The sequence below is a fragment of the Chelmon rostratus genome, chromosome 18 (assembly GCF_017976325.1).
Source record: "Chelmon rostratus isolate fCheRos1 chromosome 18, fCheRos1.pri, whole genome shotgun sequence".
NCBI lineage: Eukaryota > Metazoa > Chordata > Actinopteri > Chaetodontiformes > Chaetodontidae > Chelmon > Chelmon rostratus.
The window spans coordinates 12,900,378-12,912,439 of NC_055675.1; the positions used below are offsets into that span (position 1 = coordinate 12,900,378).

The 12,062-nt window shown below is 41.9% G+C and overlaps 2 protein-coding genes across 6 annotated transcripts in view; one reads left to right on the plus strand and one right to left on the minus strand.

Annotated features, from left to right (window-relative positions):
• Nucleotides 1-521: 521 nt before the first annotated feature.
• LOC121621853 (pro-opiomelanocortin-like) lies at nt 522-5,868 on the plus strand. 2 transcript variants are annotated; one of them, XM_041958537.1, is made up of 3 exons: nt 522-764; nt 3,873-3,967; nt 4,391-5,868. In XM_041958537.1, the coding sequence occupies exons 2-3, from the start codon at nt 3,881-3,883 to the stop codon at nt 4,976-4,978; spliced, it is 675 nt and encodes a 224-aa protein (XP_041814471.1). In that variant the 5' UTR covers nt 522-764; nt 3,873-3,880; the 3' UTR covers nt 4,979-5,868. The 2 variants fall into 2 exon arrangements, with proteins under 2 accessions (XP_041814471.1, XP_041814470.1); XM_041958536.1 differs by having other exon boundaries at nt 523-764; nt 3,841-3,967.
• A 1,092-nt stretch (nt 5,869-6,960) lies between these two features.
• LOC121622078 (protein EFR3 homolog B) overlaps nt 6,961-12,062 on the minus strand; it is a 31,157-nt gene continuing 26,055 nt past the window's right edge. For all 4 annotated transcript variants that reach the window (XM_041958902.1, XM_041958903.1, XM_041958901.1 and 1 more), the window contains 8 exons: nt 11,755-11,886; nt 11,597-11,664; nt 11,362-11,489; nt 10,807-10,898; nt 10,597-10,645; nt 10,225-10,331; nt 10,072-10,121; nt 6,961-9,527 (listed from right to left, as the gene is read on the minus strand). In XM_041958902.1, coding sequence (XP_041814836.1) covers nt 9,422-9,527; nt 10,072-10,121; nt 10,225-10,331; nt 10,597-10,645; nt 10,807-10,898; nt 11,362-11,489; nt 11,597-11,664; nt 11,755-11,886 — 732 coding nt within the window. In that variant the 3' untranslated portion in view covers nt 6,961-9,421. The remainder of the gene's footprint in view (nt 9,528-10,071; nt 10,122-10,224; nt 10,332-10,596; nt 10,646-10,806; nt 10,899-11,361; nt 11,490-11,596; nt 11,665-11,754; nt 11,887-12,062) is intronic.

Here is a 12,062-nt window from a genome sequence, read left to right on the forward strand (position 1 = left end):
TCCAGCCAGTGATTCAGGTCTTCCTAATGAAGTTTCCATTCAGGGATCCATGCACACGTTTTAAAGCAGGACAGCAGAAAAACCGAACCAATCAGTCAAATTGATTAACACACTTCACTGAGGCTCTCCAGCCTTCTTTAAAGGATGTTGCTCTCGGTGATTAAATGTGACCTTTTAGGGATTTAAGGGCTGGGATTTACAGACATCCACTAATGAGCAGCAGTTTGTTTTTATCGGTGTATGGTAATTTAAACATGCACTCAAGAAATTCACCTCATTGACCCAAAACATAGCAATTACCCATTAAGGTTATTCTAAGGCTTGTAAGACTACAACCAGAGGAAGAAGAGGAAGGCAGCAACTTATCAAATAATTCACTAATGCTTCACCTGTTGTCTGGTGACGTGAGCTGCACCATTTATTAAAAAGTGTGTGGGCGGTCTTTTGCACCAACCATACACAAAGACATAAATGCACACTCCTCCCCATCCGGAGAGGAGTGTGCAGAGGAGACCCCTTACCTCGATCACACCCAGAGGCCTTGACACTCCGAGCTCCATACCTAATGCGGCTATAAAAAGAGCTTTCCTCCTCTGAGGAAGGAAGGAACCGCAGACCCTCTCCAACGGAGCATTTCATCACACAGCAGAGAGAAAGCAGCAGAGGAGGAGAGGGATCACAGCGAAGAGTCGCCACTCCGGAAGATCTGTGGACAAACGGAGGGAGGAAAACAAGAAGAGGGGAGCCCAAAGCGTTTGGAAAAGGTAAAAAAAAAATTGTCCTGAACTTGTTTTGTAGATTGTTCTGGATCTGGATTGTTGTTAGCCTCTTGTTTTTCTGAACAAGTGAGCACTATCGCATTGATTAATAACACTCCCTGACTGATTGATTTAGGATTATCCAACATTTCCTAATGTGTACGGCTGCTTTTGCTCTGTAAATTATCATTCAAATGCATTTATTTTTCATAGTTACACCTCAGCTTTTTTGTCCAGAGTTTTGTTAGGTGACATTTGAATTGCTTTCCATTAAAATGTAATTCTTCAAACACTAATCTAACTTGTATACACCCTTTAAATTACTCCGTGTATCATTAACACATATGGTTTCAATCTATTTTGATTGCAGCTCTCGGGCTTCTCTCATCAGAGTGTGCCTGTGGAAAGCAGAGCTCAGCTGAGTGAGTCATACTGTAGGAAGAGTGTAGACGAGTCTCTGCCAGAGTTGCAAAGCCGATGGCCCACCAAGGAGTCACTCCTTAGAATAATAGAGAAGGGTGGGAGAAACAGCGAGATGCAATTTACCAACAAAGGAAAGAAAATGAAATCATCCCCTGTTAGGCACCGAGATGAAGAATGTGGAAAAAAGGCGGGGATGGGATTTTCTGAAGGTGCCTTAAAATGTTAATATGTAGAACAGATGATGACTAATTAGTCAGTGTTTAATCTCAAAGTTTAGTTTAATTATTCTCTGTTGTCCAGGTTCTGTAAAAAAATTCTAAAAAAAAAAAAAAAGGCTTGGCATGGGAAGAGAGGAGGAGGAGGAGAAGTGGTATCAAAGATAACAACAAGGAGATATAAGGAGGCGTCAGCCCAGAGGGGATGTGTCATAAGGGAACTCATTCAGTGCTGTGATCTATTGAAAGAATCAGTTTGTAAATATACCTCCTTACTTAAGAATGAATATATTGTTTCTGTTATGTTTGGGGCCGATATAAATGCAGCCTTTTTCTTGCATGCATCACTGTTTGTGCATTGATCTCTGCCTTTAAATTGGGACAAAGGCAACGTTTTTTTGCCACTAACTCTCACAAAGCGGCTTTAAGTCATTCCACCTCACCTTTCAGTCCCCTCTCTCTTAATGTTAAATAGGCTCAGTATAGGTGAGGAAATTCAAAGCCTACTCACTGAGGCAACGAGTCACTTAATTACTACCATCATCTCTGTTGTGTGTCCTTGAAGAGGTATAAAGGGTCTGTGGCATTTCTTTTTCTTTTTCTTTTTCTTTCTTTCTTTTTTTTTTTTTTGCTCCAGCAGGGTTACTACATTCAATTCTGAGCCACTAGGAAAATGTATATCAGCACAGCTTAGGGATTGTGTGGAAATGATGGCAGTGGGGAAGGAAGACAGGAACTTATGTTTGTTGTTAGTCTGTTTTTAAAAAAAAACAGGATCTTCTCCAGGGCCATCAATATTTGTTTTGGACCCTTTGACTGAATCTGCCTCAGCTTGGCTGTACTTTCAGGTTCACTAAGGTAAAGTCAGTCCCACCAGTCAAATGTGTATCTGCTGACAGCACAACTGAACAAACTCACCTTGTTTTAATAAAGGAGTCAGTTAATTATCGTCCTGTTTCCATCACGCCCTTGCCAGCCGTGATCTGATTTCACGCTGTGTGCAAAAGTGGTTATACACACAACAGCCCACGCTGGCTTGATGTCGTCTTTCATTACGCCCTTGCAAAGATTTTAAATTGACAACAACTGTTGTTTTGTAGGCACATGTTTGATGAACGAATGGAGTCAGTGCAAAAAGCTGCATGGCAAAGTAGTGTTTTCTGTGGCTGCTCCTCAATTAAAGTCACCCCATCATTAATATGTTTAATGCTTTGAATGTGAAGCAGCAGCAGCAACGTGTTCAGTTTGCATTAAACCTGACTCGATGCAACTCTGTAGGAGGACGAACAGTAAAAGTTGAGGCCGGTGAGAAACGAATTACACGACATTACATGCATGCTTCGTTTCTTTTGAGTCCCTCGTGCTCATGAAGGAATCTTTGAATCCAGCGTGGGGGTTGGCGGACCCCGCCGCTAACAATGAAAACTAGTACCAAGAGAGGTAATTACTAACTGTTGCATTGAATGAATATGCAGAAAAGGCATCCATAAGGGGGATCAAAAAGGTGTGTTTGATCTCATGAAAACCTGAAGGACTGTAACTGTAACTTTATATGATACATTTAGGCACTTTAATATAGCTTTGCTATGTTGCCCACTAAAATTGTGGCACGCTCCTCACTCCTTACTAACTGTTAAGATACACGTCACCCACGGTCTAAAATAAATGCAATACAGAGACATGATTGTTGTGCGCAGATTTTGGCAAAACACACCTTTATGGTGTTTTATTCTATTCTGCTTTTATGTAACTGTTTTCAATCTTTTTGTTATTTTCAACTGTAACTCTCCCAAGATAAAGATCATATAAAATCTGATTCTGGAGAAGGAAAAATACAAAGAATCTGACCTGCTCCCTTCTCCCATCTCCACTCATCAAAAAGAAAAAACACATAATCCACCTCCTCTTCTGCCTCCAGAACCCATAATATTTTCGTGCAGCCCGTCAGTGTTCAGACTACGATCCCTAATCAAACCTCTTTTGGGAACTCTTAAAGAAAAGGCCCCGCTCAAACATTCTCCAGCACTTTCATTATCAACCACTTTAAGTAAGATTAATGTGCTGCTGATAAACAAGACCATCTGTTACGATACATGTGATGCTGGCTGGAAGGGGAATGTTGATTAATGGCATTTGAGCTCACAGTTCTTATTCAGCCCTGACACACACACACGGCTACAAATCCACAAATTACCTCAAAGATGCCGTTGAAAGGCATCAAGTTAAGTGAGGAAGGAAGGGAAGAATTATGCAAGTGCAATGATCGAGAGACACCTGCTGTATTTCTACACAAAAGTGGCAATTTCTTCCTATTTAGGCCTGATTAAGTGAATATTTGAGCCTGTGTTATTAAAGTCTTTTCTGTGTTTTGAAGAGAGTTCCCCTGCTGTGGTTGACTTTCTTTCCAGCTCATAGCCTCACATGTGTTTCTGTCCTCCACCCAGACTGAAGATGGTGTGTCTGTGTTGGTTGTTAGTGGTGGTGATGGCATTCGTGTGCGTCCCCGGGTCTGGCTCGGTGTGTTGGGACAGCGCCATCTGCAACGACCTGAGCAACAGGGGAAGGATACTGGTAGGTCTGGTAGTTTTATTTAAAAAATGAGTCTGAATCTGGAGTGATGTGTTTCTCAATCCGTGTGATAACTTGAGCAGCAACCTTCTGAGAGCTTTTATCAAAAGATCTAGAGAGTTGCATTGATATCGTCAATTTCCAAAATCCAAACAAGGATCGAAAAGAATCCTGTATATTTATATAAGTTAGAAATTTTGGTCATTCAGATATGTACATTTGAGTGTCATCAGCATAATAACGATCAGTATCTTTGTTATTTGGCAAATCATAAGATGACAGGAGCATCTGCTTCAATAAATCAGTATAAAACCGATAAAATCCAGTAAATTGCACATTTGTGTATCATCGTCAACTCTTCTTGCTGCACATGAATCACAGATAACAGTGCTTTTGAAAATGTTTGCTGTGATTCTTTCCATGCAGGACTGTATTCACCTCTGCATGTCCGTGATCCAAACTGAGCTTCCAGATCTCAGTGCTTTGGCCCTGAAGATTAACGATGACGATGACATCTTACTCAGCATCCTCATGGCTGCGCTGGCCCCTGAAAACAAGATATCAGCTCTGAAAGCCCACAGCGACCAGCGACGGTCCTACTCCATGGAGCATTTCCGCTGGGGCAAGCCCTCTGGCCGCAAACGCCGACCTGTAAAGGTTGTCGCCACTTCCCTGGAGGGAGGGGGCTCCTCTGAGGGTGGTCTCCCCTCTCTGGTCCGCAGGCAGCTGAGCAGTGACGCTGATGAAGCAATGGGGGACCTGAATGGGGAAAATCTTCAAAACCAGGGATTGGTTCCGGTGAGGGTGAGGGCCAGCTCTAAGTCACACGTCCAGTTGAGCTCGCAGCAGAGGAAAGATGGGACCTATCGGATGAGTCACTTCAGATGGGGGAGCCCACCTGTCTCTAAACGTAATGGCAGCTTGACGAAGACGTGGGAGGAGAAACCTCAGAGGCAGCTGGCCAAGCTCTTCAGGAACATTATAGCCAAGGATGTGCAGAGGATAATGGGCTAAATGGAGGATGGAGAAAAGGGGGAGGGCCGGGTAGTTGAAGGAGTCTAATAGCCATTGCATGTTAGTACCCTCAGATCTTAATTTTAAATTACAGAAGCTTGTCCTTATCATCATTAGCATGTTGTTGAATGTCTTTTCTGAACCAAAGGTTTGTCTCATTTAAAACTTAACAAAAAATAAGAAACAAGGCAGTTTTATGATGAATAAAAACTATGACGCACCCACAGGCTGCCTTGACCCTCTTGGTCTGACTGGAAAGCTTTCGGAGGAGTATTTCTTTCATGTGGGAAATGTCACTATTGATCCAAAGGTTTCATAAAAGGAAGCAAACAGAGAATGCCTTCCCAGGGCAAGAGGTGGGCGTGAAGAAAGTATTTAAATGCACAGTATGTAATTTCTGCAGCCAGAGGTCTCAGTCAAAACAAAGAAGACAAAGGACACAGTTTGATGACGATTACGTGAAGTAGTGTGGGATCACGGGAGTTGTTGTCTTCACCACTGCCGACGAAAATCTATCCGGCACGACGAGGCAGTGCAAGTTTCATTCACGCTGCGTTTCATCACGTTCAGCGACTCTGTTTCTCACTCTCTGATCATCATCTGCTGTTTCCTGTGTCGCCACTGACAGGCGGCCACACGCAACACGCCAATGCCTTGAACAAAGCTACAGATTTATCTGGTTTTGAACATTGTTGCAAACATTTGGGATAAAGGAAGTACACAAGTCAACAAAATATATATGTCGTTTTCAGACATTTCTAGGTGGAAATGTTGCATACTGTGCATTTAAAAATCTAATAAGAATAAATATCAATAAGAATAAATCCAGTTTATTTACAGAGTGGTGTCTTTTTGTAAATTAATATAATATTAAAGATAATTCTTTTTGTGGCAAACAATAATGGTGATTGATTCATTGATTGATTGGATGAACACAGACTGACTGAACTGACTGAAAAACAAACAGCAAAACATGAACTTTCACTGTTACGCCGTAACAAATGTGAGTTATATTTGATTTTAAGACAAGTGGTAGCATTTGTCAGTTAGAAAAATAGGCCTTGCGACAAATCTTTATAGGCCACCTGTGAGTGAAGAAACAAACGTGCACCCTGAGGGAGCAGTGGTTGAAAAACAGTACACTCTCATAGTATTTATTAGATGAATGCAGCACCTTCAGAAACCCCGTCACGTGTCAAACAGACAGTGTGCATCGGCTCAGGGTTGCAGTCAGGAGTTAAAACTATAAACAGGGATATGGTTGAGCCCGTATACAAATCATAACTTTGCTTAAAGGAATTTTACAGCATGTCTGGTTTGGATAAAGAGAAATTCCCCCAAAAAAAGAAAGGGGAGAAAACTGCAGTACCAGGACTTAAAACTTTGTGGTGGAGTTTTCTTGTTTCCTGTGAAGCATCTGGTTGAATTTGACATAAAAGAAGAATTCACAGCCAAGCTCGCAGCTCCGCGAGGCCGCCGGGGCTTGTGGGAATGTTATTACTTATGCAGGTATTTCCCCAGAAAACAATGTTCTCGACAGTGATATTTTCGGTCTGACGGTGGCACTAGATGACAAGTCAGGGAAATCAGGTTTTTACAGTTCATGGATGTCTGTTACAACCTTCTGTTGAGGGCTGTGGCAGGAGGAGAAAAGACACTGCTAAAATACACGTTGGATATAATTCTGATAAACCTGCCAAACAGATGGCAGGCATGAAAATAGCAGATATGCAACAGAAGCAGTGAGGCAAGAAGTGCAACAGAAGCAAAACACTGTCTGTCACAGGCAGGTAGAGAATAACACTATGAACACTGGTGAGGAAACGTACATAATACTGTGAACATTACAACTGAGTGAGCGCTGAAAGTTAACCAGTCATCTGTGTCTGCATCAAATCTGAAGCCTGCCTCCTCTTCCTCATGCAGGCCACATTTGAAAACAACAATAACAGAATGAAATCAGAAACAGACCTTTTGTGGTTACAGACAAATTTATTGTAGAACACAGCAACGTCACTAGCATGCAAAGTCAGGTATGACACTCGTAAGGCATTTTCTCCATGTAAAAGCTGCCTTTGACACTAGGTAATCCAGTTTTTAAAGTGCAAAGTTCACAGAATGAATAGATTTGACCTACAGCACTACGTTGTAAACAGATCTATTAACCAGACATGTAATGACAAAAGTAAGATTGGATTACCGTCAGTTAATATTACATTACACTATGCAATGACAACAAGCACACTGGCAGATTTTACAGGTCTTCACTGCGAAGTTGCAAGATGCCGAAAAGACAGTTTCACGAGGTGTCACTGGAAGGTTCAGACAGCTGCACATTGCTCTCAGATATCTTGCTCTTCACTAATGTGGTGTGAAGAGTCACTGGACGAAAACTGTAAACTGTGTTTGAAGAGTTTGGTCTTGGATAACGACGATTAAGACACACATCTGCATGACTGCTCATAGACTCACTCACAAAAAGGGTGGACACTCTGATACACTGGCATGTGTGGACATAAATACACATACAGAGGACACTACGTTGTTAAAAAAAAAAGGGGGGGGGGGGGGGGGTAAAACAACTGGACTGTAACACATGACAATGAGGGACAAACCAGACTTTGTTTACATTAAACGAGATGGCTGCAAGATGGCTGCAACATGGTTCACGCTCGATGCATTTAACTCACAGAAGCACAGGAGCAGGAGGCTTGTTCTCTTACAACATCACAAAACTGACCCATCACAGCACCACGACAACAGACGGTACAATTTCAAACACACAAAAGGATGTGCTACCGACGGTTGGGCCGTGTAAGCCAGGCGAGTGCCAAATTATTGCCATTATACTTTGTTTTCATACCTGTGTGTGTCTATGTGCACGCGCACGCACAGAAATGGCTTTTAGACTTATTGAAATCTTGCTGAATGAGACGGGTGCACAGCTCGGAGGCTGCAGCAGTAGCATGGCGTAAAAAGAGAGTGCAAACTCATTCCAGAAAGACTGAGGGTGATGAGAATACAGGTCATGACGGCGGTGCTACAACCTGTCTTTCACGATTCTATCAGATGGGCTCGTAAATACTTCATCAGGACACATTCAGACTTCATTAGTGCGACGCACTGGCCTTGAGATGATGCAGATTTCTGCTGCGGGCTGTTCAGACCCTTGTCGACAGACCTTTACGATTTCATGTGTTGCTTGTTACTTTAGATTTCAACAAAATTATCTGAATACTAACTAAGTAGCTTCCTCCCTCATCTACGGACACAATCAGTGCAGTGGCGGTCTAAAATTTGAATTAATATACAGAATATATACACACACAAAAACATCCCTACTCTGTACATCAGCTTAAAGATTTATATATCTCTCTGTATATACACATTTATATGGAGAGGAGAAAAATAAAAGATCCTTAATTATCCTCTAGTGTCTGATCTGGTAAACATCACGGTAAACACTTCAGATGCTTGGTGTGGACATGACTGGCGCAGTGTGTGTTTTTGTGTATGTTGTAACTTGAGTCACCTGTAAGGCACACTCACTTAGGGACAGACAGACAGAAAAAAATCATAATAATTAGGTTTTTTAAAAAAAAAAAAATTCAACCAAAAAAGCTTGGTGTAAGAAAGAAATGCCCGTCATGAAAGAAAAAGCACTTTTGGCTTAAACGATAAAGCAAAAAAAACGGTGAAGCATTAAACACTGAAGCTGTTCAAGGGCTGAGTAACAAGGGAGATGAGGAAGGAAGAGCTTCATATATATCTCTCCATACTTCAATCAAACATACACAACAATACACTGACAGGTAAATTAAAATTCATCTAATACACATATGCTCTTTCTGGCCATAAAATCAACAAACGTACAGTCATAAAACGAAACGTACAATGACGTGACAAATAAGCTGGATTGGTCAATTTAATTTTGTGATCAAGGGTCGTATGGCACCCTGTAAGGGACAAATGCGTCAAAAGAATTGCAGTGCTATCAAACATGTCCAGTTTCAGGGCATGCAACGAGACAATTCACTCTAAAGCCGATGAAATAACGTTCAGTCTGTCACTGAATTTGTCCTCACAGTTCTTGGCTATTTCTAATGAGAACATCCACCCAGTGGAGCTTCTACAGAGATCTAAGGAGAACTTAGGAGTTTCACGTGGAATAAGTTTGTTTTACTGCCGCATTTATTGACATTTGCCAGCTTGTTTGTGGCTGCGATCACAGGCCAAAAAGAATTGTCAGCTAAGTTAATCAAGAAGTGGCTTGTTCTTTAGTTGGCTTCAAACAGCTGTGGTTTTCTTCTGATCCACTGCGGTTGTTTGAGTCCATGATCCAGATGCTTTTACAGTGAGGATCGGCTGCCCCTCCCCTGCCCCAAATCCCTTTCCTGTCCTCAAATTTAAGTAGTTCTGTAACTTTGCTGTGGACTGTCTGGCCTAGTACACACAGAGGTCAGGAAACTTCATCTCGTAGATGGGGACAGATCGACTCTGGCTTTGGCCGTAACCTGATGAAATGGTTCCAGATGGGCTGGGCGGGGGTCTGAATGGGAAAAGGAAACAGTCAGCGGTCATTGTCATCATCAATCACTTGGTCAGTGTCGCTGCCATCAATGTCTCTGGTATGACTCATTATAAAGTAACACATTAGAGTACCCTTTGTGTTACTTCTAAAATTGAAGTATTCATAAGCAAGCTGTTACTGCGAACACTTTCACAATGTGAAAGTATTCACACTATTATGAATTTGTGGGTTAGAGGGACGAAAACATCACAGTGAAATGCAAATTGTGCCTTGGCGTTAAGTGTTTGTCAGCTGCAAAGAGCTCTACTTCAATTCTGAAGAAGCACCTGCAAACCAAGCACAACTCCACAACACTCAGGTGCCCTCAGACTCTAATGTACTTCAAATAATTCAGCTCTTTTCATTGCAGCTGAATTAGACGTTGTATGAACTTGTTGAGACTATATGAATTGGACAATATAATTAGTTACTTTTTAATGGCAGTAATCTTGTAATGTAGCAAGTTCCTTTTAAAAAAGTAAATACTATTTCATTATAAACATCACAAAGTATCGTCTCCTACCTGATAGTAATCTCAAAGATCTGATTAAGTTTGCTCTGCAGTAGTGTCGCCTAGAAGGGACAAAAATGATCATATAAGACAACAGAACAATGCTGAAACAAGAAAAAAAGTTTGGAAAACAATATGGACGACAGAAAAATGCCGTTGTTGTACCCTGGCACCGCAGTGGGCTGCTATCTCCTCGAAGGGGGCCTTCTGAAACTTCTCCACCACTTGTCTCCTCCGCTCCCTCTCCTGCTCCTCCATACCCACACTGTCCACTAGAGGGAGACGAAAACTGTGTTTAAATTTCAGTAATGCATTATGCTGCACTTTACATTCTATGTTGACAATGTGGCATTCGTATTTCCATTATTAAATTCACTGAAAAGTAAGTAAAATGTTATTTTCTTTGCTTTCAACTACAATGACGGCACATTAATACAAATCAAAAGAAAGTTTTATGAAATAGGTGTGGTGATCCTGTGTTAGTATGTGCTTTCATTAATACTTTAACAACACAAAAGTAAAAGTGTGTGAACATACCGATGGCATTTTTCAAGGTTTCAAATGTGATCTCCTCTGCTGGTGTCCTCTGCAGAACAGAACAAATGAGTACAATGCTGCAATAACTTAATACGTCCTGAGAGGTATAAAGCTCTCTGCTAACATGCTTGGAGAAGGGCTGCACTTCCTTAAAGCGGATATATTTGAGTTTGAGAGCACAAAATTGTTGGAAATGCTTTTTGCCTTCACCTCCTCTTTCTCTGGACTGTTCCGGGACTCCACCTCCACCTGCAGTGAGATGGTCTCCCCAATACTCTTTCTCTTGGACAGACGGTCCTCATCTGGAAAGACAGTGCAGATTCTTTCTTTTTCTTCTTTTAAAATCAAAAACTCTTAAATAATCTAAAACCATTAAAACTGCACGTTTTGATGCATTTATTGAATACGTAAATACAGAGTTAGCCCTAATAGAAAAACAGAGAGACTTTGATGGTCTGAGAGTTAGAGAAGGATCATCCTTCCACTCAGTGATCCTGGCTCGAACCCCAGTGCTGCCCTGATTGAGTGTCCTTCAACCAAACACTAAATCCCCACTAGCTCCAGGGGAGTAGCTCAGTTCTACATTTCCATACAGGAATCAATAAAGCACCCAGACAAAGTTGTAACATGCTGCCAAGTCAATAAACATTATCACTATTTACTGGAGAGAGGAGCCTGTTACTCATTGTAAGAACTCCTACACTTTACCACAGTTAAGGTTCAATGCTACACCATAAAACAAGATATACTGTTTGAACTCCTTACCGGTAAACTGCGGCACGTAAGGCGTAGCCAGTCTCTCTGTGTTATAACCACTACCTCCAAGGACCTCAGTGATCTTCGACTGGAGGAACAAAACATCCCCTTCTACCTTCTCCAGTGACGAAGGCAGCCTGAAGAAAGAGGTGATTTTTTTATTTCCATTACTGCCTTCTTAAAAATCAAATTGAATGTCTATATGGTTTGGGAGAAAGGAGAACTGAGTGTGGCTGGTACATACCGGGGGTTATCAATAAAGACACCTTCAGGCAAAAGGTAGGGACTTTCTTTCTGTCTCACCTCAATTACCTGAAGGGCAGAGGGGAAAAGGCAGTTTATTAAAAGAGGTTCTTGGCATTCAGACACACGCACACACACACACAAAGCCCAGGCTCAGACCTCGTGTATGTGCTGGCAGAAGGCTGGGACGGTGGTGAGCTGGCAGATGAGGTTGAGGTAGGCGGCGGCGAGGGCATGAACGGCGCAGCGGTTGAAGACAGGCAGAGCCTCATCGGTGGAGAGAGCCAGATCCTGCACAGCAAAGGCAGAGACATCTGCAATGATCCCTGGAGTGTAAAACACCCCAGCTGAGGAGCTCGACCACATTAATTCCTCTCGACTTGCACTCAGACTATAGGTTTTATGAAGACTGTGCATCTTAATCTTGTCTCAGTATATCAATATTTAGATGCTTTATTTATTTTTAG

What these genes read in the sequence shown, in the direction of transcription:
- LOC121621853 (XM_041958536.1), top strand. Translation starts at nt 3,848, where the DNA reads ATGGTGTGTCTGTGTTGGTTGTTAGTGGTGGTGATGGCATTCGTGTGC. An exon ending in GCAACAGGGGAAGGATACTG is followed by an intron (nt 3,968 to 4,390) that starts GTAGGTCTGGTA and finishes CTTTCCATGCAG; the next exon opens with GACTGTATTCACCTCTGCAT.